At 35.3% G+C, this 27,537-nt stretch overlaps 3 protein-coding genes across 15 annotated transcripts; all 3 read left to right on the forward strand.

Moving 5' to 3' along the window:
- Nucleotides 1-959: 959 nt before the first annotated feature.
- On the forward strand, nt 960-4,402 carry LOC122318247. Of its 4 annotated transcripts, none has more exons than XM_043135455.1 (7): nt 960-1,120; nt 1,403-1,470; nt 3,492-3,557; nt 3,702-3,749; nt 3,884-3,946; nt 4,044-4,104; nt 4,228-4,402. In XM_043135455.1, exons 2-7 carry the CDS (start codon nt 1,414-1,416, stop codon nt 4,260-4,262), a joined length of 330 nt encoding a protein of 109 aa, XP_042991389.1. In that variant the 5' UTR covers nt 960-1,120; nt 1,403-1,413; the 3' UTR covers nt 4,263-4,402. The 4 variants fall into 4 exon arrangements, with proteins under 4 accessions (XP_042991389.1, XP_042991404.1, XP_042991413.1 ...); XM_043135470.1 differs by having other exon boundaries at nt 3,495-3,557; XM_043135479.1 differs by lacking the exon at nt 960-1,120 and adding an exon at nt 1,262-1,307 and having other exon boundaries at nt 3,495-3,557.
- A 4,175-nt stretch (nt 4,403-8,577) lies between these two features.
- LOC122318265 lies at nt 8,578-9,638 on the forward strand. The gene is made up of 4 exons (XM_043135491.1): nt 8,578-8,737; nt 8,841-8,941; nt 9,040-9,265; nt 9,366-9,638. The coding sequence occupies exons 1-4, from the start codon at nt 8,656-8,658 to the stop codon at nt 9,479-9,481; spliced, it is 525 nt and encodes a 174-aa protein (XP_042991425.1). The 5' UTR covers nt 8,578-8,655; the 3' UTR covers nt 9,482-9,638.
- A 3,563-nt stretch (nt 9,639-13,201) lies between these two features.
- On the forward strand, nt 13,202-26,286 carry LOC122318275 (AMSH-like ubiquitin thioesterase 3). Of its 10 annotated transcripts, none has more exons than XM_043135500.1 (14): nt 13,202-13,545; nt 14,040-14,104; nt 14,206-14,281; nt 14,392-14,589; nt 14,889-14,989; nt 16,781-16,886; nt 16,976-17,022; nt 17,271-17,610; nt 17,771-17,860; nt 17,976-18,038; nt 23,255-23,446; nt 24,544-24,606; nt 25,323-25,375; nt 25,616-25,972. In XM_043135500.1, exons 1-14 carry the CDS (start codon nt 13,447-13,449, stop codon nt 25,824-25,826), a joined length of 1,704 nt encoding a protein of 567 aa, XP_042991434.1. In that variant the 5' UTR covers nt 13,202-13,446; the 3' UTR covers nt 25,827-25,972. The 10 variants fall into 10 exon arrangements, with proteins under 10 accessions (XP_042991434.1, XP_042991467.1, XP_042991483.1 ...); XM_043135533.1 differs by having other exon boundaries at nt 25,576-25,695; XM_043135515.1 differs by having other exon boundaries at nt 13,203-13,545; nt 25,800-26,286.
- The last annotated feature ends 1,251 nt before the right edge of the window (nt 26,287-27,537 follow it).

A 27,537-nucleotide genomic window follows, 5' to 3' on the forward strand; every position in this document is an offset into this window, starting at 1 on the left:
AAATTAAGAAATTAGTCAATTTTGGTGTAAAGAGTCCTAAAGCAAAAAGAGAAAGATGGATGACACCTTAACAAGAAATTAATCGATGAATAACATGCATGCATGGACAATGAGGAAGCTTCGGCCAATGCCCTTTATGCCTGATAACTGAAGAAAGCCTCATCCACCTTTTTCTGGGATACGCTGCTTGCATGCCATGCTGATCAGATGACATGGAGAATGGCCTTCCTGACCAATTTATTTAAACACACTTACTCATATGACCCCCCCTCTCCCCTTTGGAATGTATTAAATATCATAGATTTACATCCCAATGAAATGTACTCCATGCACTCATAATTTGCAAACCAGATCACAATACTGCCCTTCAAAGTGGGCTGCGCGCGGTACTCGTAAATGCAGCAGGAACCCCGAACCATGCGTCTGCTTGTATGTGATAATCCCCTCACAAAATCATATTTGTACATAATCCCCTCTCACAAAATCATATTTGAATGTAGCACAAGAGGCCAATTATAAATTTGATGTTTGTGTAAAGGGAAAATGCGAGTTCGAGTTTGTCGGTTCGAGGGGGTGAATTAGGGGCCCAGATCGTACCGGCCAGGTATATAGATCATGACCAACTAATACTCATACTCGAAGGGGCTCAAGGCCAAATATATATATATATATATATATATATATAACCTGTAAGTAATTAATTAATTAATTAAATTTTAATTCCTTGTTCGGTGTGTAATAATTTTAGTGTCCCACCCCCATAAGTACTCTTCCACCACCCCCTAAAACTTCCGACTTCAGTACTCTCACCCACCCCTATCTCATAGGCCGCGCTTGTAGTTGTAGAGGCCGGATTTTATCTGCAATTTTTATTTTTCTTTTTATATTCCTTTTTTTTTTTTTTTGGTACCTTAGCCTCCACATCACATATCTAATCTTCCACCTATATATAATATTCTTACTTGGCCTCTCACTCAATCCTACGCATTCTTCCATCTCTCTCTCTCTCTCTCTCTCTCTCTCTCTCTCTCTCTCTCTCTCTCTCTCTCTCTTATTGGTTCCTTTTTCACACTTTTGGGCTCTCTTCCTCTTGCATCTCCTGCTTTTCTCCTTCTGCAAGGTAATGCCAAGATCCTCCCCATCTGTTTCTCTTACTTTTCTTTTCCATCTACTATACTTGTGGCTGCCCTGCCTTCTATTAATTAGGTTTACCTTCTACCCATTTTGTAACTCTCTGAATCGGTGCTCTCTCTCTCTCTCTCTCTCTCTCTCTCTCTCTCTCTCTCTGTGATATACTAAACGTCAAGGTTTTCCTATTACATTATATGCTGGCATAGTCTTAATTAAGGCCGAATTCTGTTTCTTAATTTCCATGTTTAATGCCCGTGAGTTGCTTTCACAGGAAGAGCTGAGATGGCTGATTGCAACAGTACAGGTCATGAAGATTATTTTGCTTCCCAAGACCATGAGGTACGTACTACGTCTAAATTCTGCTCACCATCATCTTTCTCGTATATAGCCATGCGTAAACAAAGACCAGAGAATGAATGATCCACCATGTGTGTGAAAATACTCAGAAACCATATATGGGTTCTGGTGGTTTTGAGCATTAACCAAGACACAAACCAACCACCCATGAACTATCAATCTCAACCTTTTATTTGGAGGGCTTTCAACCTCTTTGATTTGAGTGATGGGCAGGATTGCTATGCCACGGTATCATGTATGCGTTGTGTTACTATTGCATGACTAAATCATATGCATATGGCCCACCATGCATATATGGACATGGACATACACCCCTATTTTTATCTTTATTTAAATGGATTAATTGAATATTTCCTTTTTTTTTTTAAGTACATTTAATTCCTTTACTGTTGATTTGTCGGTTCAATTCCAAATTGTGACTTATGGGCCCGAGATAAACACCAATCATATATATTTTCCTTATGGAGTTTTCGTCTTGAATCTATGTGTATACTTTAGATATTTGTGGGTCGACTGGGTCCTACATCCAACGGCTAATAATATGACACGACACAGTATACGTTTTGATCATACACACAATTGATTTGTCGGCAAGAGATTCACCTACATGGACCAATAACGTAAAAGTATCACAGCCCAACGGCTAACGGGTAGATAGTCTGTCCACGTTGTTTACCTGGACTTTTATTTTCTAAAGTTTTGGTCAATTATTAGTTTGTCCAAAAAAAAAATGTAATTCTTTGATTAGAAATGTTATGTAAAGTGATTTTTACGTATTTTTTACGTATTTTATTAATGAAATTGGTTGTGTCACTTTTTTTTAATATAAAATAATTATTTTGATTAATTATATCAATAAAATGTACAAAAAAATATATAAATAAAATTCCCTTCTTTAATATTTAATTGTTATTTTGGTGTAACTTATTCATAACCAAACTCCCACTAATTCAATTGTAATTCAAAAGGTTGTCGAAAATTCATGCCAAACTTTTTAATGCTCGTGCATGCTTTTGGAATTATTCAAAGGTAGGAAACTGCATATTTGACCAAGATTTGACCAATTATATATGTACTTAGCAGCCAAATTAATGTGAACATCTGAATGGACAATTTCAATTGGATTTCTGTGAATGGAATAGTTCTACGTATCATTTTTTGCTGACTTTTCTGAATGTACATTTTATAGGACCTAATCAAATTCAGTGGATTTTCTTTGTATTAGTAATTAATGCTTTGAATTCTAGGTTAGGTTTAAGCTTTCATAAACCTAGTCAAGGCGGCTAGCTTTCTTATCTAAGGCAAAAGACAAGTGAATCATGTACTTGGTGGAACAATTCAAAGTATGCAAAGTTCATACGCAAGTTGAGTTGGTTTTAATTAGTTCGTGTGGACAAGAAAAGTTCCCTCCAATTAGCTTTTACTTTAATCCTCTGAATTTTCTTATTTAATGGATACTTAGGCCAATTTGTTTTTTATTATAGGACCAACTATAGTAAAAATGTTACTCAATGCTCTCTAATTATGAACCCAATATTTATAGTAAATAGATGCTATTTGCAGTACTAGAATATGCAAGTCACACGCATTTTCTTTTAAAAAATTAGAGTAAATATGAACTTAAAAAAAATTAATTTTTTAATAATAGATCCAATTTTTTTTAAAAAAATGAGTGTACGAATCTTGTGCACCGGCCAAAGATTGTATATATCTAGCATTACTCTTCGATTTCTTGATTAATAATTGTTCTGCTTTTATATGACCTTGAATTGCCTCAAGTTCTATTAGAACTGTTTTAATTAATTTACTTCCACGATTCCATAAACAACATGTTCAAACAGCTTGATAAAAGAAAGATTCATAGTCCAATTAGTATTAATTCTTATTATACGAATTAGTACTGGTTTAATTACTTATACTAAGTACTCAAGCTTAGCTAAAATTAATCTCTAGACGCCTTCTCTAATCTTCAAAAATTTTCATTTTTGGGTGTATTATCACAGCAGGCGACAACTACAGGGAATAAGTACGGGGGACTCGTGCCAAAGAAAAAGCCATTGATTTCAAATGTAAATCATCAACACCACTTCCACATCTCCAAACATATATATTTATATATATATGTATGCATATATAACATGGTTCTGTATAATTTTAGATTGAAGTACTGTAATGTGAAGAAATATGCTATAAGTTTTCTTGTGTGGTTCTAGGATCATGAACGTGCATTCTTTGATTCGGCGGACTGGGCATTATGCAAGGTGATTGCTCCCATGAATTTAACTAATTTCTTAATTAGCTCATGGTCGACCTTGATATATATGTATTACTTAGCTATCTGTTGGGAAGCCCCTTTTTTTCTGGAAAATAAAAATTGTATGCAAATGGTGTACAGCAAGGTGCTGGAGTAAATCAGAAATCAACAGCAGCAGTAGAGACCTTGCGACCAAAATTACAGGTATAACATTAAAGGTTTTAATGTAACATGCTTAGAAATGACCACCTTCTTTCAAAATTATGATCAAGCCAATCATATGACATTCATCTGCATGCAGAGAACACCGCACCAACAACTGCCTCCCAGGAGACCTGCTTGCACATCTGGCCGGGATGCTGGTGAGTACTATTCATGCCCAATTGCAAATTAATGCTTTTTGATATACATGAGTTCGATCAAACCACTTTGTATGTTATATATCTTTGAGGTGTTTACTCGATTAATTGGTGTGGATGTTGCAGGTGCAGTAGAACCGTACTGTTCGATCAGGAATTAATAAAGAAGTTGTGTATAAGTAATGTTATTTACTAAAACTCATATACTGTTCATAAAATGGCATACAGCCCACTTTTTTATGTGTGCAATCAACTTCTAAATTCTAATAAAAAGTTTTCGTCCCTACTTTATGCACTACAATAGATTTTGTATCATTTGTGACGAATGAAATCGTAAACAAAACCGACACTAAATACTTTTGGTGATGGAAAAATACTGCACCTACTCGACGTAAGAATCGTGTCACCAAATAGATGTTATGTCAATTTACTGTTTAACCATCATATAAAATATTATTTGTGACGGTTTTATTTCTTCCGTTTAGTTTAACGTTTGAACATGACACCCAAATTTTTGTTGTTCATTTACGTCACCCAAATAACATTCAAACATACAAATTATACTTTCGAACGTTTTCCTCAAATATCGTAGAAGATATACATGATTCAAACGTAATGTAATTATATTATATATTAGTGCGAACAATAAGGTAAAAGTAGTTCGAACGTAACCATTATTTGGATGTTGGTTATCTAATGTTATAATATTACATAAACAATGCTATGCACAGTCTTTTATTTAGAGACTATAATGCATGTATAGGTAATTTTATCTTTAAAAATTTTTAAAATTATTAAAATATCTCTCTTAAAATGATTTTTTTTTCTTTTAATAAAAGACATATACATACAGTCTCTAAGTGGGGATTGTAAATAAAATTTTTCATGTTACATTGTAATTAATTAGGAAGTTACTTTAAATTTTGTTCAAACGTTAAATGAGTAGGATTCGGATGTACAAAACTACATTTGCATGTAGTGTGCCGCATCTTTGAATATCGCGGTCGTCTTTGTTCGGATGTTTTTCATCACACATTCTAATTTGTTTCTATTCGAATATAAAACCAAATGGTTGCCATTACATTCTAACATTGTAGGTTTACATTTAAATGTAAATTTAAAATAAATTAAGAAATGCTTAAACGATAATTATATATTGAAAATTGTACAAATTCTATCATAAAAACATGGATAATAATTGAAATTGTTTTTGAAGTTCAAGGAATAAAATAAAAAGATTAAGCATCAGATCTTCTTATTCTTTCATCATCATCTCATTCTGATATTGTTCTTGTACGTACTTCAAGACGTATTCTTTTTATTCCTTTTGTTGTAAACGCATCTCCAACTCTTAGTCGTTATCTTGCCTTAATCTCTTGTCACACAGAATCTAAATCTTCGGTAAAATTATTCAGTTCAGAACTTGATGTCATGAATGTTGAACCTAAATGCTGGAAAAAAATTCACAATTCTCTCACATAACCAAACTTGGGCCCAAGGACTAGGGTAAATATCTTGATCTCACTGGGAGATGATTCTTCAGAAACAAAATGCAACTCAATCATATGTTCCTATAAGAACTTTCGGAGCAATGAGTTAGATTAAAAAAAAAAATGAAGTGATTAATAATAAAAGATGTTCGAACGTTATGCACATACATTCACACATTGGTGCATATTTGTACGCACGAAAAGTGAATGTGTGCGCAAGTTAGAGAATGTTGTTTCGTATAGATGTTAATACTCATGACATCCGAACGTAATTCAACCAAATAATAATATCTTAAGTTTAAAATACTTCCATTCACTACCTATTAGTCACTTCCTTAATTATTAAAAAAATAAATAAAAATAAAATAAAATATACTAGATCAGGGCAATCTGGGAAGTGAAATAAGTGACTCATGAGGAAAAAAATTAGCCGTTACGGAATTTTGTCGACTTATTTGCAATTGAGCCAAATATATGGACAATAAAGATAAGGAAAACGACTTATGACCTCACAGAAACAAAATAGGTTAATAATGGATAGTTGGCTATCCACTCTCGCCTTATCTTTAGACCCTTCTAATCTTTATCTTTCTACTTCTCTACAATCAATCATTTGCTCACACCTCACGTCACTGTACATATGACTTAATTATGATGAGCCTGCTTACGTCACATATGACATAATTGTGACATAGAAGTGAACTAATTTTTAAGAAAGATAATATTTGTAATTATGAATGTGTAAATATTGTGTAGTTATTTTTAAAAAATAAATAAATAATAGATTTACATGAAAAAAATTAATTTTTTAATAAAAAATTATATATTTTTTCAAATAATTATACTATATTTACACAATATATAATATTATTCAATTTCTAATTAAGAAATATGCCGTCCTCTCTAGTTTGGCAGCTTATTCTCCACAATAGTGCATGACAAAGGGCACATAAGATTTGGGCTTAGAGGACCAAAGCCTTTGTGGGCTTTATTTGTAGGGTTATTTGCAATTAATTGTCTCGCAATAAAATAATGTGATTCACACTAACTTGTGAGTAATAAAATTCGTGATTACATAACTTTAAGAATCATATAAATAATTATTAAAACAACACTCAAAAATCCTATTATATATTCATAAACAAATTTACTTCTCCAAGTTTACTTCTTAAGGGCTTGTCAATGTCATGGAATCCTGTTTGAACGATTTGCCATTTTTGTACATAATCCCTCTGATACTCTAATTAGTATAAGATGATGTTATTTTATTTTTACAGGATAAAGATGTTTTGAGGAATCAAAAGGGCTGCCTGTTTCTAACATGTATTTTACATATTTTAATGCTCTCTTTCTCACACAAATATTGTTATATGGAAAATAATTGGTCACAAAAATGTAAACTCACAAATTGACATACCTCGATGTGATATATTAAATTATAAATAAATTTTTATTGTAAAAACGATCTAACATATAACATAAAGACATGGAATTTACTTCTATAAAATATCTCATCTCTTTCTATTTTGTCTCATGTGAAGTAATGTTTATAAAATGAAATAGGAACTATTTATCCTTCTATTTTATTTCTGTCAATGGAGAAGAAAAGAGATTGCAAGCAAGATTCTGGTCTCTAGAAGAATTAACAGCATGTATCAACCTATGACTGTTCATAGGGCCATGTACCAAGTTGATCAGAGGTTTACAATGAGCCGAGCACGGGATATATGTGTATCGATTGATCTCTCACAAATGGAACGACGTTGCCTTAAACTTGCATGTGGAAGTGTGAAGAATTGAAGGAGAAGGACAGCTTTTTAGGTTTGATTTTGTTGGCGCTCAAATATTAGAGATCTAGTTGTGGGCAAGTAATGGTTGGTGACTTGCATTCTATCTGCTCCCTCTCTCACGTAGTCGTCTCCATTACTTCCAATTTTACTCTTAACACGGGCAACAACAGTACACCAGGTAGTAGTTTTCTTTAATTTTCATGCCAATTCACCAAACTATTTCCTTCCTTCTTACCAATTAGTGCATTCCGATATCGATTCTATCGTAAAACAAAAATGTTATTTTTTATTTCCACATCATATATTAACATGTGATTTGTTATTTTTGCCTTTCTATTTAAACAGACAAACATATTTACATATCAATTTGTGTGTCTTTAAATAGAAGGGCAAAAATGATAAATCACGTATTGGTGTGCAGTGTAAAAGATAACAAATAGAATTTTTCATCTCAAAAATACTCATTTTATCTAATAAGGATAATATATATATATGTATATATATATAAACATATAAAATTAACAGGGAAAAAAAATACACAAAGCACTCCCATCCAGTTCGCAATCATCTTCAAGTTATTAGTAATTTTGGCAATCATCTAGCTAGCCCGTCAAATTACTATAAAAAAATTGTAATCTAACCCATTTCATAAAAGACTTGAAAAATAATAAAAAGTTAAAGCAATAAAATAACAATTTGAAAAACACTTCTTTTTTTCAAACAGAATTTCAAGAACATAAAACAGAAAAACGTGAATATTTTTTTACTAACAAATCAAAAAAGATAAAAAAAAAAAAAAAAAACGTAAAAACACATGAAAAAAGATCAATAGTTTAAATAATTTATTTTTATAAAAAAAATTAGTTTATTTTTCAAATATTTTATTGGGATATATAGGGATATTTTATCTTTTTTGAGAGTTTTTAGGGGTAATTTTTTGTTTTTAAGAGAAAAATGGGACGACTCATGATAATTTGTGTGTAATGACAGTTTAAGTGAAATTGATGTGATTTTCCAATCTTCTTCTTTGTGGGTGTAGCTAATTAGTTGATCAGACATGAGTACCATAGGAATCACGTACACACGGCCAGAGATGTGTCATTTGTTCAATTGATGCACACCATTAGTATTATAGGTTAGGTGAATCATTCTAGAAATTCATCAAACGGGAACCAAGTCACCATAATTTAAGGTTGGTAAAGCTGCATTGATATATAGCTCCCTCCAAAGCATCCCTTTCTTCCACCATTTCAAATTCCCTGCAAACTCCTGCCATGGCGATCTCAGTTATCATAAGAGTACTCTGGCCTTTGGCTGTAGCTCTTACCTTTGTTTCTGTTCTTTACGCCAACTTAGGTACGCAACAAAGAAATATATATGAATTTCTCCCACAATTTTAACATATAGATTCGATTTCAGGTAAGATTATTTAGCTTAATTTTGCACCAATCCATGACAGGGATGGCAGCTGAACAAGGGCCTCAAACCGGAGGTACTCATGAAGAGTATGATCCTCCTCAAATTGTTGCCAAAGCATTGCTGTGTTTCAATAATAAATATGTAAGCAGAACTTCACTCATTCATCATCATAACACCTACACGTTGTGAAGTTTCTCACGCTATTGCTTGGTTTGATTTCATTTGGATAAAAATCACAGATTTACAGTAGCTGTGAAGAATCCTATAGATTGAATGAGAGCGGAAACCTCGACGTGGGTCCTGAACATACCGATGAATACTGCACTGGAGCGTGCCTGACTGAGACAAACCTTGTCCTGAGCTGCATTGACAACATCTTCACCAACTTTTTGTTTTATAACAAGGCCACAATACAGGATATCCGAGATACAGTCAAGGCAGCATGTGGGAATGGCCCAGAAAGAGGTACTGGTTGCTGTACTCGGCTGTAGATTAAGACATCTTTGATCTCTGTTTTGGTTATTGTCAAGCATTGTAATCTGGCGTTTGAATTTGGATATTGTAGGTAACTTTAATGTGGCTGAGCACATTCAAGCTGAAGCAAGCAATGCACAGAAAGCCATAAATCAAATCGTCTTTGGGCTTGGACTGATGGTTCTGTGGCGTGGTTTACTGCCTTAATTATTATTTTTATTTTATTTTTGGATAAGAATAGATCATATGAGAACAACCTTAATATTATGTGTTACTTGTATTAATAACTTTCAGGAACCTTGGTTTTTATCGCCGTGATATGTATACTAATTATATCAATAACATGACTAGTTTCTTGGTTTTAGAATGTTGCCGTGGCTAAACGATCCAAATTAGTTGATAAAATGTGCAGAAGTTTGCTATCATAATGTGAAAGCTCTATATATGAAGCCGAATATGAATATACGTAGATATATGTACACCTATGAGGAAGAGGAAAAAGGAGAGATTCGACCTCAACCATGTGACAGAGACTATTCTTGGGAATATTGTAAGCCATTGACACATTGTCTCGTATGTGAGGTAGGTTTTATTCCATCACTGAGTTTAACCTCCAAAAGAAATTTGTCGTCAAAATAGCCCATGACCAATACTACCCCATCTTCCTTCCCTCCAAAACATACACTTCCTCGCAATCAAATCTGCAACAACTTCCCTCTCCCTCCATGTATAAACCACCAAAAATCATCTCCAGAACCTCTCCACCACCCTCTTAGAATCCCCAAGAACCCTCCATTGCCATCTCTCATTCCCAATAACCCGCCATTTAGTACCACTTCTCCCTCTCTCCTTCCTCGTCTCATCATCCCTCGCCAATGACTACTTCCCCGCGGCCACTCTCGCTTCACTGTTTCTCTTCACCTCCAACCGCGTCTCTTCCTTCTCTTCGATAAATTCTTTTAACACCAATTTTTTTGTGGGCTCGTGCAGTAAACTGCACGCCCTCTTCGCTCATCACAGCCAACGAACTCGTGGGAATTCAGCCAAAACAGAGTCTGATATGATACGTGACCTCTCTTCCGGCAATATCTTTGATATTACTTGGGTCTTAGATGATAATAGCCCTCTTTATCCACCCGGGCTTTGCCAGTATCTTCGTGACACCTTCAACGGTTTCAAGAACCGCCGGGTAGATTCGACTATCTCAGATGCCGGTGGAAGCCACACGATGTCGAATCCCAAGGTGCACTTGTTTTTATTCTTTTCTAGGCACATGGTTAGGGTTTTGTTTTTAAGTTCTTTTATTGTTGTCTTTACTGAACTATACTGGTTTAGTGGAAGAAAAATGTTGCGCATGTTGAGAGGGAAGAAGTTGGTCTCTGTGGGGGACTCCTTGAATAGGAACATGTGGCCTCAGAGATTCATTGAAGGATAAAAATAGAATCTATTAAGTTTTAGGAAGGCAAGACTCAAGGATTTTATTCTTTCAGATTTAGAGTAAGTCTAAAGGAGATTTATAAATCTTTGTTCTTTACTAGCAATTAAATGCGTTTGCTGCAAATTTACTCTGTTTTTCTTTCATTTACTTCATTTTTCTGCTTTATTGTTGAAGTGAGATATATGACTTAGATTTTGTAGGTCAGGTTTAGATTTGACTTAAATCTCTAGGATGAATTTTTTAAAGTGAAGTGATAAAAGAGTTGTATCAGGTTAAGAAATACAGATATGAGCTAAATAGTTCTGAAGCATTTAGAAACAAGGACTGCAAAGGCTGGGGAATTGGCTGTGTCTGGCGCTATCCTTTTCTTAAACAACAGCTTCATATTTGACATCCTATTTTATGTTTTCTGCATTAATAAAGTTTATACAAGGGCCTTTTTCCAGGGATATTCAGCTTCACATTTCGGGTAAAGTTGAACTTCAGGGGAAAACTTAACACTGAACTTTTCAGCGTTTGTAGGAGAAGAATGAACATATTGCCAAATTCATAGAGGGCAGGCTGATTGACTCACAGCTGTCCACCTTGCAGAGGAGGAGGGCAATGGAATTCTGGAGGGAGCTGTCTTGGTGAGACTTAGCCTATAACAAATGAGACTCATCTTGCACCCTCTCCATGGATGATGAACATTATTCATCTGTAATAGCAGAGATGAAAACGCCAGTGTTTTACCTCAACGTTACAAAAATGACAGACAACAGAGGATGGGCCCCCCTCAATTTATAGACATCCGGGAGTACAAGTGGACATGGGAAGATCCAAGACTGCAGCCACTGGTGCCTCCCTGGGGTTCCTGACTCCTGGAATGAGCCTCTCTATACAACCCTGTTGATATCACAGCATGACTCATTCAGTAGTCACTAGGAATTTTGTGCGGTCACTCCTTTTGGCCTATTTAGATAATTTGGGAGTAAGGAAGCTGAAGAATGGCTGATCTATGAAGCAGAATGGATGAATGGACTTGGGAGTACCTTGTATTGTAGTTTTTAGTTTTCATTTGTAAAATCAATGTAAGTTCCACCTCAACCTTGATTTTCTATTGCTCTATTATTCGAGAAACAATCCACAAATCATGGATTTTCCGGTTTTCCCTTAATTTGTTTTTTACATCCAACAATACAGAAGGCTCAGATAAAGTGCAAGACCCTAGCTCATACTCACATACAACCAAATAGAGATCAATATCCAACCTCCAATGGCTTGAAGTGTAGGCTAGTAAAAAAAAGGTGTGGGTCTAATCAGTAAGATGCGTTTATAGAGCAATGTATGTACCATGCATATTTCCACTCCTTCAGCTAATGCAGAAGATTGTACTTTTATTGGATACATCCAACATGTCTTAAAATAATTTTTATTTTATTTTTATTTATTTATTTATTAAATTAATCAAATGCAACCATTAAGGACAGTAGTTCAATGAGCACTCTAACCATTTTGATTTTTGATCTTAGGACTAAGAGAAATCTTCTAATATAATTTTTTTTCTCTCTCAACAAGTAGACTTCATTAGAAACTTTTGAAACATTAGGAACAACTGTTCTTGGTGCAGGAAGTTGGAAGATACAATTTAACAAAAGTAGATAAATTAGAAAAGTGGATCTTTCCCACTATGGAATTCTAATAGACATTAAGGGATCATATTCATGAGTATGCTATCTAACATGTTGTTGATTAGTACCTATTGTGCAATGGAATGAATGCATCGGTTTCTCAATGCACCGGTATTAATCTTCTAATATAATTAACATAGTACGTGTTGGTGGCTCCAATGTTAATTAATGTGCATTAACCTAGTGTTTTGTTCGTCAAATCTAATACCATTTTACGTTTTTTACATTTACAGGAATGTGATGGAAATGAATTTGTATTTTAGAAAAATGTGACTAAATCCATGTTTAAGAATAATTAGGACTTTCATAGGATTGTGGAGTACAACAGAATTTTATGTTTAGTTTATCTTTTATGTACTATTTCTGCTTCCCAAAATTTTCTTATATCTTATTTTGATAGTTGATAGAAAAAATCTGAAAGAAATGAAAATTATTTGTACAGAACTGTAATTTTAGAATGTGTAAAACCCGTATATTCATATTAAAAAAAATAGATAAATTTAAGATACACGTAAAGAAATTTATTTTTTAATAATGAGAATCACTTTTTTCCAATAAAGTAGATGAAGATTACACATAATATAATTATATATAACATTACTCTTATTATAGAGCGTGATGGTTTATTTTTCATTTTCTAATAAAAAAAAATTCATTTTTTTTTTATCTCATAATCTTCTTATTATTGATATTAGTTGATAGGTTTATAAATAAAATATAATAAATAATCTCTAATTATCTAATATTATATTATAAAATAATAAAAATTAAGTTGAAAAGTAACGTTACTCTTTTCTTTTATGAAACCTAATTTACATGACATAGAGATGTAGAATATATATGGAAATAGCTCTCTTCTTTCTCCGAAACGACGGAGGTTGATCTTAAGAAAACTCGACTCTTACGCTCGTCCGGACATCAATTCCTCGCTCAACTCAGAAGTAGGGGGCAGTGTTATTGTTGCTCAGAGAGAGAGAGAGAGAGAGAGGGACTCGTGTGCCTTTTCTGGGAATTCAATCTGAGTTGCAGAGAACTGGCATTTTCCTCACCGCCTTCGGAGAAAGATGAATGTCAACGTGGACTTGGTGGCTCGGACAGTCCAGGTCGACAACCGGATTCCTCTCCGTAATTACTATCGGATCGCCAATAATCTTCTCAAACAGGTTCGTTCAATTCTCTCTCATTTATCTGTAATCGAACTTTTTAAGTGTGTGCTTTACTAATCTCAATTTCAATTTAATGGTCACTTCGGTTGAATTATTGCATGCTGATTATCAAATTAGATGGCCATGAGAGATTTTAATTCTATTTCACTATGGAAATTTGCTGCTCCATGGTTTTCGTTGCTGTGAGTGTTTTATACTGAATTGGCAAACTTGTTGACGAGGCAAGCAGAAAAATAACATCGCCTCTGAGTTTTACTGCCAACGGAATATAGAAAGCAATTTCTAATACTGGCAGATGGATGTGAACATGTCAGTTGGTGTTTAATGGCTTTGTAAAGTGTTTGTTTATATGGTCTGTGGCATATTGCGGATTTGATGCTTAGGTGTAGCCTAATGGTGAAGCATGGTTTCTGGGACCATTACCTTTTATATATAGGGGTTTCATTCCCTTTATCTATAATGGCTTACTATGTTATGTTCAATGCGTTCAGGCTTGTATCTATCGGGAGGAGAAGAATGTTGTAGATTTGTATATCATGCTTCTTAGATATTTGAGGTAAGGAAGGGAAAATGGTGTGGTCATTTCCTCGTGTTGCTGAAAATGATGTCTTAGATTTACAAGTTTTTTTAAATTTTTTTATTTGTAACTTGCTGCAGTTTGGTTTCTGAAACTATACCATTTCATCGAGATTACCAGGTTCTGCTTCCAAAAGAAAGAACACAACATAAGAAGGTGAGGCATACTAATTTCTAAATTTTTGTTTACTTTTTTTTTTTTTTAAAAAAAATTTGTCCAATATATGGTAGCATGTATCCATGTGGTTTTTCTTCTTTGCATTGCAGAGATTGTCATCAGTGCTAGATGAGGCTGAATCTTTGAAGCCAGAGTACTTGTGTCGAGTGGATGAACTGAAAAAGGCCCATTCTGGATCCAGATTGCCTCAACTTGATGGTCCAGAATCAACTTCATTTGGCTCAGAGACATCTATGGCGTGGCCTGCTGTCAATAGAAATTCTTACTTGAGCGTTGACATGAAGCAGGTATACACCAAGCTATATGAAATTATTAACTGATAATTGCATGGTTACTCATCTTCTGGTCATTTGATTCAATACAGTGCTTAGGAAGCTTTCTTTCCCATTTCTTTTTTTCTTCGGCATGGTTTCTCAGTCATAATATTCTTTTGTCTTAATGCTTTCTCCTACATTGTATGGTCTTTGTAGGAACATTCATTTTTTTTTCATATACCTTCAGTCAATTTGTTTGGTTTCTAATGTTCTTTGCTCTTCAGTGTAGAATTCTTATTTTTCACTGTAATTTTTTCTTTTCATTGCTGCAGTATGCTAGTGTGGCACCTCAGTCTTCATGGAAATATAACAATCATCGTTCTCCAGGTTTATCATCAAATTCCATGCAAATTGTGCAGCAGTTCCAAAATCTGTAAGTATATTATTATTATGATTCTATTATCATGATGACTGGAGAGATGAGGCCCGTATAGGATGGTCATATCTTTGAATCATGCAAAATCAGCCCTTTGTAGATGGGGACCCTTTTACTTTTTATATCTGTTCAAGTGAGGAGCTGGCAGCATATGATTTCATATATGGTGGAGGAGTAGTCCTTTTATGCTATCGCATGAACCATTGCGTTCGCTTTTGGATGTTTTTTGTTGATTCTTGATAGCCAGCTTTCAAAATAAAGGACACAGGAGATTTATAGTGATTATGTAAATTTTGTACCGTTGCACCAGATAAACAAGGGCAGAGGGAGAGGTTATGGTGCAACTTCATATAGATATGTTTGTTGTATATATAAATTGAAGAAAAAACTTGTTGTTTAAACAAAGTCTAATATGTTTGCATGTGCATATGACATTTGCGGTTGCTTGCCTACAAGTTCAAATTATTTTATGGATTGAAGTAAATTCTATTGGATCAGTATGTCTATGCTAACCTGACTTAAGGCACTTCCACATTCATGAAATTTGAGGTTAGCAATTTTGTACTCTGATGGGATGCTACAATTTAAAGGGCTTTGGTTTGAGCTTATCGTGTTCAGGTGTCCATCAGCGACTTGACTCAGTAGAGCTCATTTTCAAGAGGGAGGCCCTTAGCCCATTTGTCACAGGCCTTTCTCAGTTCACCCACTCCAGCTATAATAGGACCCAGAGATTTTTTGCCCTGATAAAAGGCACAGATTGTAGATGTTGGTAGGTAGGAGCATCTACTTTATTCTACATATGCACTTTTTAAGAAACCTTACAGCAAAGGTTAGAGCAATGAAATGGACAAACCCCTAGGGGTTGGCTCAAGTGGTAAAGGCCTTGGGCTTGTGGGTATGCTCTCCACCAAGTCTAAGGTTTAAATTCCTTTAGATGCAAACAATCTCTAAGGGTCATTGGACTGAGAGACTTTCCCCTTGAATTACCCGAGGTGCACTTGTGGGAAACTCATTGCCGAGGGCTTGTGTACCCCTGGTATTAGTCGGAACGTTGTTTCCGGACACCCAGTGCCAATAAAAAAAAATAAAAAAAATGAAATGGGCAAGGACTTGAGTGATCTTCTATTGATTACTACCTATCCACATATTGGCATTTAAGGAAGTACCAATCCTTTTAAAAAGTTTTTGAATATAACCTTATAATATAACATACCTACTACCTTGTATACTACCTGGGTACTTGGGCTTTGATTAGGTATATCTCTCTTGTATACTACCTATGTACTTAGACTTTGCCAATTATAAGGATCAATAAATTTTCTTACTTATAAAAGAAAAAAACATGCCTAGGCAAAAGTTAAATATTAGAGACTGGTAGCAAGAAGTGCATGCTCTGAGAATGAAGCTAGGAAAGGTACAAAAGAGCACCTTTACTTGCTCCTGGTCTTGTGAGATGATTCCTGAAGAGACTGCCACCTTAAATTTGATTCTGTAAGCTGTCTCACCTTGATGTGAACCTCCAAAATGCTTCATTAATCCTACATAGTTGTTGATCCTCTGGCTACTCTAATCTCCTATACTGTTCTCTTTGAGCATTCTTTTAGTTCATCTGTTCTTGGTTTTTTTCATACGACAAGCATTATTATGTATGCTATACTGTACTAGAAATCTAGAGAGAGTGGGCCTTATGTTCTCTAACTTGAATTGGTCCTATAGCTAAACCACGTATTTTAGTATTGTAGTTTCTGTGGGGATAATCCATAAAATTTAATATTTGTAAATGTGCAGATCATTTAGTTTACCCCCTCCGAAGAAGGAAACTTTATCTAGGCACTCATTCTTCGGTCCAAATGGTCTTCGGGGACAGTGGCTAGGACCTAGCGCAGAAACAAAGGTGAACTCATTCTTCGGTCCACACTAAGTAATATTTCTTCTCTTCTTATGGCCTAAAATTCATGAAGTAATGAAGACTAATGTGTACAGGTTCAATATCCAAACAACATGGACTTAAACCCTACAGAAACTTCAGGGTAAGGACTTCTACTGAAGTTCTCCATTTTCAGCCATGCTTTGAAACTTTTTTTTGATAAGTAAGAAGTAATTGTAATTTTATTAGAAACGAATGCTATGCCTTAAAACTTTTGTTACTTTCTTTGTTTTTATGTTTTAAACTTCTCTCACATGGCGTCAAAATGAATTTGAAAGAATGACTATTTTACTTTCTGTTTATTGTCTAAGTTTCTTCCTTCTAAATTGTTGCTGCTCTTAACATTTTAAGTTTCATCCGTGGAAATAGTCTGAATCAGGCTGGCCAATGTGATCTTGTGGCAGCAAAAGATGGTGGTCCTACTGGCAACAGATATACAATGGAGTCAGTGCTCTCCTTGGATGATGGTAGATGGTTATGTCCTACTGAGTCATGCTCTCTGTTGATCAATGAAGCAAGGGAAGATCCTTTCCAGTTGTTCAAGCAACCTTCCATTCCTCCTGTCCTTGTTCAACTGCAGCAGGACGTCACTCCAATTCCTCCCTCAAAAGTTGCTGATCCAAGACCTGGACCAGCTAAATCTTCACAGGATGGGATGCCGAATTCTGAGTCATATCAACATCTACACATTGTAGGATTTCCATGCTGAGTCTTGTTTTTGATATTGAAACAAAAAACACATTTGTCTATTTCTTGGAAACATCAGGATAATTTTAGTTTTACTTTTAAAAGGTCATATGTGTCTAGTTCTTGATGAAAATGATGCTAGTTCCATTTAATTTATATTGCAGCCTGTAAAAATGATGGAAGATTTCTTGAGGTTAGCTCGGGCAAACACACAAAAGAATTTGGAGACATGTGGTGTTCTTGCGGGTTCACTGGTATGACTAACTAAATCTTTTAAGAACAAAAATGATAGTGTACTCAGAGGGAAAAAAGGTTAGTAGGGAAGTTGATCTCATTGTTTATTATGTTTTCAATTTTGCATGGCTGTAGAAAAACAAGGTTTTTCATATCACTTCGCTTATAATCCCAAAGCAAGAGTCAACTTCCGATTCGGTAAGATGGTTATCAATTTATATTCGTCTTTATGCCCTCTCTCTTTCTCTCTCTCCCCAGACATAGTTAAGTTTGTGTTCTGTTTGTTATTATAAGGTTTATCTTAGTCCCCTACCCCCAAAAGCAAATATATTGGCTTTGAAGCTACAAAATGCTAAAAGAATATTACCTTAAAAAAAAAATGCTAAAAGAATATTGAGTATGTGTTATAATTATCAAATATTTAGGTATTTGGAAGAATTTGAGATTCTTGCACTTTTGATTACCATCCAAGATTAGGTCTTATTCCCTTTGCAGATGTGCCTTTTAACCTCTGATGCTAATGGAGATCGTGTTAAATAATAATTTCATATATCCCTGATTTAATTGACTTTGCCAATATATATATATATATATATATATTTTTTATAAGTAAAAATATTTTATATATCAAAAGGAGTAACCAAGTACACTAAATGTTTACAAGAAAACACCTAGCCCATAATAAAGAGCCCCTAATGACCCAAAAAAGCCCGTGAAAAACATCCCAAAATACACTAATCCCAAAACTACCCAAAAAATTACACTGAACCTCAACCCCTTGTTTCCCGTAGAGCTAATACCCAAGCCAAACCCCAACCCCAACCCCTTGTGTTTCCCATTTTCACATTGCCCTCCCTTTAGGCTTCCCTCTACTTGAGCTACCTCCCTTAGCGTCGTAGTTAATTGCCCAAGAAAGACGCTGTAACTCCCTATTTTTCTTGAAACTTTTGGTTTCAAGTGCGTGGCTTGCCAATATTTCTTCATTTCTTCTAAGTATCACTAACTGTTTTATTATGGTTTTCTTTAAAGCTCTTGTATAAACTTCACTATTACTAAGTGAATCCCCTTCATTGTATCTTTTAATTATGAATTTTCTGTTATGTGATTTGCTTGAAAGCATAGAGAAAAGAGGCAGCTAGAATTCACATGTAGCCCTCGCACATTTACCGTATATAGATCGCAAATATATATTCACTATCTAGATAGGTGTATGTCTTGTATATTTCATGTGTGCTTGGATTGTGCATTTTGCACCTGTTAATGAAGCATTATTATTTAATCAAGATTGAAAATATGGTAAAATGAATACCCTTCACATTCCTCTCACTAACACATTCTTTTAATTCTAATACTCCCTCTCAACCTGGAGCATATAGATCATACAAAGCCAACTTGGAACAAGTTCATTCTAGCTGATTACAATAGAGATATGGTGAATATGTCAACTAAATAGTCTCCAGACTTCATGGATGGTGTAGATATATTCCACTACGGGCTTTGCCATTGATCAATATAATTTGGTTATTTATAAAATATATATATATATTCCACTAAGTATCTTATCTCGAATGAAATTACAATAAACCTTAATATCGTTGGTTCTTTCATGAAAAAAATGTGTTAGATGTAATAATTAATTTGACCTGGTTATCTTAGAACAATAGGATATGAGTTAGAGGTGAATCCAATCTTTTGGAGAAATTATTATAACCATGTCACTCTATCAATATGCCACCACCATATGTTTCTTGCCTTTCCAAGGGACCAAGTTACTGCCTAAGAACAATATCCTGCAGTAGAACGTCCATCTAGAGAGACCTGTCCAATATGTATCAGTAAAACCTTCTATCTTGAGATGTCCATTTGAGCTATACCCTATCCGAAGACCTGGAGCTTTCTTCAAATACTTAATACGAGTGATAGCTTCCAAATGTGAAACACTAAGAACCTCCAAGTATTGACTAATTATACTAACTTCATATGAAGTATACGACCCCTGGTTATTGCTTAAGACCATACAAAGACTTTATTAGCCTGTAGATAGAATCTTGATAATTTCCCCAAAGCAATTAACCTGGGTGGTTGCCCCATGTAAATTTTCTTATGTAAATCTCCATGTCAAAAAGCATTTCCAACGTCTAATTGAAACTAGGGCCAATCAAGATTGGCAGGCTAAGAAATGAGGAAATGAAGTAATGAGATCTTTACAATTAGAGGAAATGTCTCATTGTAATCAATACCATATGGCTCTATGTAGCCCTTGGCAACCCAACAAGCCTTCCATATTTCAGCGAAGTCATCACGCGTGAACTTAACAGTGCATACCGGAAACAGTTGTAGCGGTTCTTGCTAGCTGGACAGGTCTGAGAGGCAACAACCAGATTAAGGCAATTTGGAAGATGATCCCGATATGCATTATGTGGTGTGTGTGGCAAGAGCGCAATGAACGGACATTCGAGGATAAAGAGAGATCAATGGAGGAGCTGAAAGTCTTCTTTTTTAGAACTCTCTGTACTTGGGCTATTGTTGTTAGTTTTAATGGCCAAAATTTACATGAGTTTCTTATTTCTTTTGATCCTACGTAGTGTAGGATATTCTTTGTACTGAACGTGGCATTTTGCCTATTCTTTTTTAATATACCTCTTACTTTTCTCAAAAAGAAAACAGTGCATACCCATTTACATCCATCAGTCTGTTTACAGGTCATAAAGCAACAAGTTCCCAAATCTCATTTTGATGCAAGGCCTTAATTTCCATTTCCATAGCTGTATCAAACCCAATTAGATGAAGCAATTATCTCTAATGGCAACATGTATACACCTTAAGTGGAGCAATCAGATGTTGTGGTGAGAACTCTTTGCGAGGGGAGAGATTGGACTAAGCAAATATGGAATTGGCAAGGAGACATGAACATATTGTGGTGGGCGTCGACTTTTGTGTTAGATTTTGGTATGACAAATTTTGGGGTGAACGAAGCCTTCAAGACACCTTCCCTGCCATTTTTGAGCTTGAACGAGAAAATGATACAACGATAGCCGATCTCTTAGTCTTTTCTAGTGGCCCCCCTCAATGGAATGTAGATTTCATTAGGGCAGCCCAAGATTGAAAGTTGGAGACTGTCAGAGAATTCTACGAGGCATTGTATTCCATAAGTATGATAGAGGGTACCATAGATAAGATGAGCTGGAGCTCCTCCAAGAATGTTAAATTCACTGCCAGATCGTTTTACCAAGTTCTAACGAGCCCTAAAATGACCATGTTCTCATGGAAGAGTATATGGCAGACGAAAGCTCCTTCAAAAGCAGCTTTTTTCATATGGACAACATCTTTGGACAAGATCCTCACCATAGATAATTCAAGGAAACGCCGGGTAATGATGTTGGATTGGTGTTGTATGTGTAAGAAGATGGTGAATCAGTATATAGAACATTTGTTTTTACACTGTGAGGTGGCCAAGACCATCTGGGATGATTTTTTCGTGAGAATTGGATTGTCACGGGTCATGCCTCTTAGCCTGGTGGATTTACTTGCATGCTAGAGAGGCCCGTGAGGCAACTCACAAGTGCCAGCATTTTGGAGAATGTTTCCTATATGTATGTGTTGGTGTATTTAGCGGGAGAGAAATGATAGAAACTTCGAAGACCACGAGAGAATAATGGATGAGCTTAAAATTTTCCTTTTTAAAACTTTTTTCTTATGGGCGAGGCAGGGGCCATTGTTTGTAATGGGCTAAATATCCATGATTTTCTCCTTTTGATTGTAAACTCTAATTAGGTTATTTTCATGTATACTCCCTATGTACTTGGGCTTTGCCTACTTCCATGAATAAAACTTCTTGATCACCTATAAAAAAAAAATGTGGATTTGGAATTGAGATGGGTGAAACATTAGCTCAAGAGTATAATCACGCAAAGATCAACATCTGTAAATTATGGAGTAGACTCAAACAAACTTGAGAGATCGACACTAGTAAAGTAGCATTGAAGAATAGGATTATATTAAGTTCCAAGGATATCCACGAGTTGAACCCTACAAGTTTGTGGTTCCAGTGGGAAACAAAAATCTATGTCCATGGAGTAACCCTTTTGGCTTTTAGAATAACCAAGAAAGACACATACCAGCACAGAGATCAAGTTCATGATAATCGGGACCCCATATGTGAACCTAGCAGACATACCCTAAAACCCCTGGTGGCAAGAAAAGGGGAATGAAGAAGAAAATTTTTGCTATGGCAATCGCAATTCTTATTCTACCATGCACGCCACCACTGACAATGACAGAAATGATGGCAGAGTTGATAACGGTATCATAGTGATCATGACGTTGATGGTGTCATCTACCCCTAGGGCATTAGGTCCCAGAGTATAATCATGCAAAGATGAACATTCGTAAATTATGGAGTAGATTCAAACAAACTTGAGATTGGCACTAGTTTTCATTGAAGAACAAGATTATATTAAGTTCCAAGAATATCCACTAGTTGAGGCCTACAAGTTTGTGGTTCCAGTGGGACCCAATATGTGAATGTAGTAGACACACCCAAAACCCCTTAGTGGAAAGAAAAGGGGGATGAAAAAAATGATTGGGGATGAAGAAGAAAAGTTCCACTACGGCAACCATGCACAACACCACCACCGACGATGACGGAACTGATGGCAAAGTTGACGACGATATCATAGTGATGAGGTTGATATCGGTGCCATCTACCCCCAGTCAAGGGCATTAAGCCCCATATTTTTCTACTTCACTATCAGTTATTTCAAATGAGTGAGTGGGTAGGTTTGGGGGCAAAGAAATCTCATCTCAAACTCAAAATTCTCATCTCATCATTACAACTTTCCCAAATTCCCACACAAAATATAATAAATAATTCAACTTTTTCAAATCTCAATACAACCTTTTCAAATCCTAAAACAATAATAATACTAAAAATAATATTTTAAACTCTCATCTCAAACTCAAAATTCTCATATCTACCCCCAAACCTCTCCTGAGTGTGTGTGTGTGTGTGTGTGAGAGAGAGAGAGAGAGAGAGAGAGAGAGGAGGGGGGGGGGGGAATTAGAACAAAGAGCTAGACCCTAAACCTGTTGCTCTAATATTATGTTATAGAATTTGCATGAAAACATAGAGAGAAAAGAGGAGGCTAGAATTCATAAGTAGCCTCCCACACATCTTAATTATATATAAGTTGCAAATAAACTGAACAAAATACCCCTCAACACATTCTTCTCACTAACATATTCTTCTAGTTCGAAAAAACTTTTATAACATCCTCATATAAGAAAATGAATATAACATATCCCTGCTGCCGATGCCTGCGTGAAGCAATTTGTCTTTTTTATGTATTGTCTTAGTTTTTATATTGGCAGAATTTTTATTCTATACAACCTGTATTTCTTTTTTATGAGTATAGACATATAACGACCACAGTGGGAGTCAAACCCATGACCTATTGATAAATACTGGTTGTATTTCACTTATAAAAAAAAATACAGGTTGTATTTATGTGTTAAACTCCCTTCATGTTCAGTGTCAGACTTTGAATGAGGAAGAACTATTTGAAGTTCAAGACAAATTATCGCTCTTTCAGCTTGGTTGGATCCACGTAAGTGTGTGAATACTCCGATGCCCAGTTGTTGTTAGCATTGCTTCTCATTTAGTTTTGCATGCTCATTGTTATCTTTGCTCTGAAGTATTGGAATGTTGATTCGACAAAAAATTAAAATTATTGGAATATATAATATTATTTTTAGGGTTGTGAGCAGGCTGTTGGCCTCACTGGTTTTACACTTTTTGTTGATGTTCCTCTTTTTGAAGTAATAGGTATGAAGTCAGTTGGGGATTATCTAGTTCTGTTGTCCTCATGCTTATAAATATTGAATACAATCCTCAACGCATGTGCTTTCCATGTACACATGGTGTAATGGGAGGGACTAGTGTTGTCATTTTGCTCATGTTTTACTTACAAATGGTGATCATGTTGGTATGTCTATTGCTTTACATTATATATTAAAAAGAAAAAAAAAAAGTCAGATAGCTTCCCAGATCATCCTTTTTTTATGAGTCTGGATAAATTCAGTCCCATGAAAAAAACGTGTCATGTAAATATCAGAACCATCTCTAAGTTCGGAGCTCAATCTTATAGGTGCCATTACTTTGACTTTTTTTCTCCCCTTTCTTGGTTTAACTGGAATTGTATTTGGGATTAGTAAAACTTTCTGTACTTTGTTTACGAGTTGGATATGCCTTACTTTTACTGTTGATATTGTAAAGAAAAAAAATTATCGTGAGAAATGCAGATTGTTTGAAAAGCCAGACTTTTGCATCCAACAACTCGTAGATTAAGTGATCTCATTTTCCTTCCTCAACCTTCTATGTTTTTCCTATAGTTTTATGGGTAGTGCTACTATGCCCCCTCAATTTGCCCACTTGGTGTGTGCCCCCTAGTGCAAATTGCACTTTTCATTTTTTTTGCTTTTTATTTCAAATATTTTTTAAACAGTTTTAAAAAATTAAAAAAATATATCAATACACTAATAGTTACTTCCTTGACCAGTAACCAAAAATTAAAAAAAAAAAAAAAAAATTAAATGTATGAGGGGGCAAAATGAGGGGGCATTCTAGCATTATCCTAGTGTTATAATGTTTGTTATAGGCAGTTGTTTGAGGTATTGACTATGTGTGCTACTAATGTGATGTCAGACACACCCATCACAGACCTGCTTCATGTCATCAGTAGATCTGCACACTCATTACTCCTACCAGGTAACAAATGGTATCACTTGTACTTTTCTTGGCTTTGACGGCTTTTAGCTCAATTAAAGGCAGTTGCACATTCATTATTTTTTAATTTGAAGTTTTTGTAGTGTTAGAATAAGTTGCAAAGTGTTTTAGTTTTACTGGAGCATGGTCAATGCTTTCTTTTCTTTCTCATTTATTCTTTTTCCTTTTTCCATCCTTTCTATTTTGTAATATTCTTTTATCTTTATAAATGCAACTTTAACACGAACTATTGGAACCAACTACGTGGATCCTTTAATGCCCACTTGGATCAACGGCCATGTCCCTTGTTGACTCCTTGTTGCCTGTCCAACAATTATATTTTCAATCTTCTTGAATGCATTAGGTATGTGGTGGGTGGGTTATTTTGATGAGTAACCGATGGTTGCATTAGCATGAAACTTGTTAGGGATAATGACAAATATCTCTGCTAAATACTTGGTTCTTGAAGCATTCATGAAGAGAGGGTAGCAATGAAAATATATAAACTAAGAGCATTAGTTATTTGGAGGTGTAAGCAAAACAGACAAATGGTGAAATTGCAATTGCAGATGTCGACATAGTTAGTTGGTCAATTTTTTTTCTCTACCAACCAGTTCAACTGCTTTTAGATTTGCAAAGTTGTTTCGTTTCCCACAGTTTCCTATTGTTATTATGTATTTTTACTCTGCCGACTGGATTTCTTTGTGGAGTCATTGTAGATTATGCTACCAGAAGCAATTGCAATTGTTATGGCCCCTACAGATACTTCGAGGTTGGTTTTCCTCCAGCATCTATCGATTATCGTATCAAACACATTCTGTATGAAGAAACATAGTCTGTATGAAGAAACACAATCTGCTTAGAATATATAATAGCAAAGCAAAATTTTGTAATCAATATCAATATTAGAAACGACGTCTAGATACAATTTCTGGTTGGACTTACGGTGTGTTAATCCTGACCATTGGCAAGGCAACTACTGGAACTCTATATGGTCGTTCATTTGATGCAGATTTAAAGATCTGCTAACCTGTGGTCTGTTGTTTGGAAAGGAAAACTGCAGCTTAACGGCACTACTCACTAGATTATGTATTGAGAGAGCAAGATTATCGAAGGGGATAAATAGTCGGCACTCTTTGTATCTTGGTTATATTTTTACTAGTTGGCATGCTAATATATATCCCATGCAACTGCAGTCCACACGGCATATTTCATCTCTCTGATCCAGCCGGTGTGTCCATGATTCGAAATTGCCAACAGCGTGGCTTTCATCCCCACGAGGAGACACATGATGGAAGCCCAATTTATGAGCATAGTTCACATGTATATATGAACCCGAATTTGAAGTTTGACGTAGTTGATCTTCGGTGAGACCGTGATTTCTCAATGCTGATGAAGTTTTCTGATTAAAGGGTATTCATACATACATGCACACACATATATATATATATATGTGTATGTAAATAAAACAGTAAATCTCTTTTCACCTTTCAGAGGTGCTGTAAATTCTTCTGGGTAGAAATAGGATGGATAGAAGGCAGAAGATCCATTTGTATGTTCAACCATTTGTGAGAAAGCACAAGTCGGTCTTTGATGTTGTCATTGAAGTGATACATGACTGGCAGATATAAACTGTACGTGTAATTAACAGCGGCATTGTTTATATTTGTCTCTTCATGAGCATATTAGTTGCCTGCCAATACCATATGGCAAGTAGATAGGTTACATCATTCTAAAGAGTTATCAGTTGTTTTCGGGTTTAGAAGTACTTAACAGGTGGACAAACTTCTATCAGCTTTTCAACCTCTTTTGAAAAAAGCTTATCTGCTCCAAGGATGTCGATCTCCAAGGCTTGACAAATGATGACAAAAAGGACAGGCTTGTGAGTTTCATGTGTGTCATCCAGATTGCTTGTGAAATTTCACACGTCATATTGTTTGATATCCTTGCACCGACTCTTCCAAATCCTGCCACCACCACTTTTCTTCAAACCGGCAGTGCCTATATATGCCACACATTTCTATACAGAAATCTATTTTACCCGTGGGCAGTTAGATATATATTACCCAACATCCGAACGGTATTTTCTTCTTCTCTCTCTATCTAACTACTTCGTCCATGACAAGAATGGAGCCGATGGATTCATTCCATCATCCAAGAAAGTGTAGATCTACAACCATACGTATTAAACTACCGACGCCAAAACTAAATACCATTTGACGCAACACGCATTAAACCTATCGTTTCTGCCCTTTGAATTGATGCAACACGTACAAGTACCCTACATTGATAGCTACCACTTTGTAGACCAATCCATTTCTAGTACTACTACTACTGCAACCATCAATCATAGTAGCCCCTCTTTCAGACCTTAGACCCAAAAGAGTGCAGACCGAAGCCTTCGGTTCTATTCTCAAGTTTTTTCCTTTCTACGTTCAATTTAACGGAATTTAACTTGAGATATTTCTTGTTGGAGTCCCTATATACCCTTCTATCTGTCACTTAACTTTCTAATGATATTACTTCGATTGTATTCCTTTTATAAGCTGTTTACTGTTCTTCAGGATTTATATTATACATATATATATGGTTTCTTTTGTAGTGTCTGCAGCGCATTGCCGTTATTTAGCATGTAAGGTTTGGACAATCAGTTGTGTTTAATTGAAACTTGCCCAATAAATGCTCTGTTTCTACTTTCTTTTTGCAAACGCAACTTTGAACCTATATGAAAGACAGGTCTTTTCTAAACACTCTTAAATCCAATGTTCGACTTCCAATTTTTACGCAATGCTACATTAAAAAGATGAACAGGCACGCTTGTTGATGCTGGTGTTTCCTCGAGCAAAGTACCGCATTTCTAATGTAACCATGCATGTGTTCCAATTCAATGTTTGCCACGATTGACATCGACATTCTGAGAATTAAATGCATGGT

This window comes from Carya illinoinensis, chromosome 1 (genome assembly GCF_018687715.1).
Source record: "Carya illinoinensis cultivar Pawnee chromosome 1, C.illinoinensisPawnee_v1, whole genome shotgun sequence".
Taxonomy (NCBI): domain Eukaryota; kingdom Viridiplantae; phylum Streptophyta; class Magnoliopsida; order Fagales; family Juglandaceae; genus Carya; species Carya illinoinensis.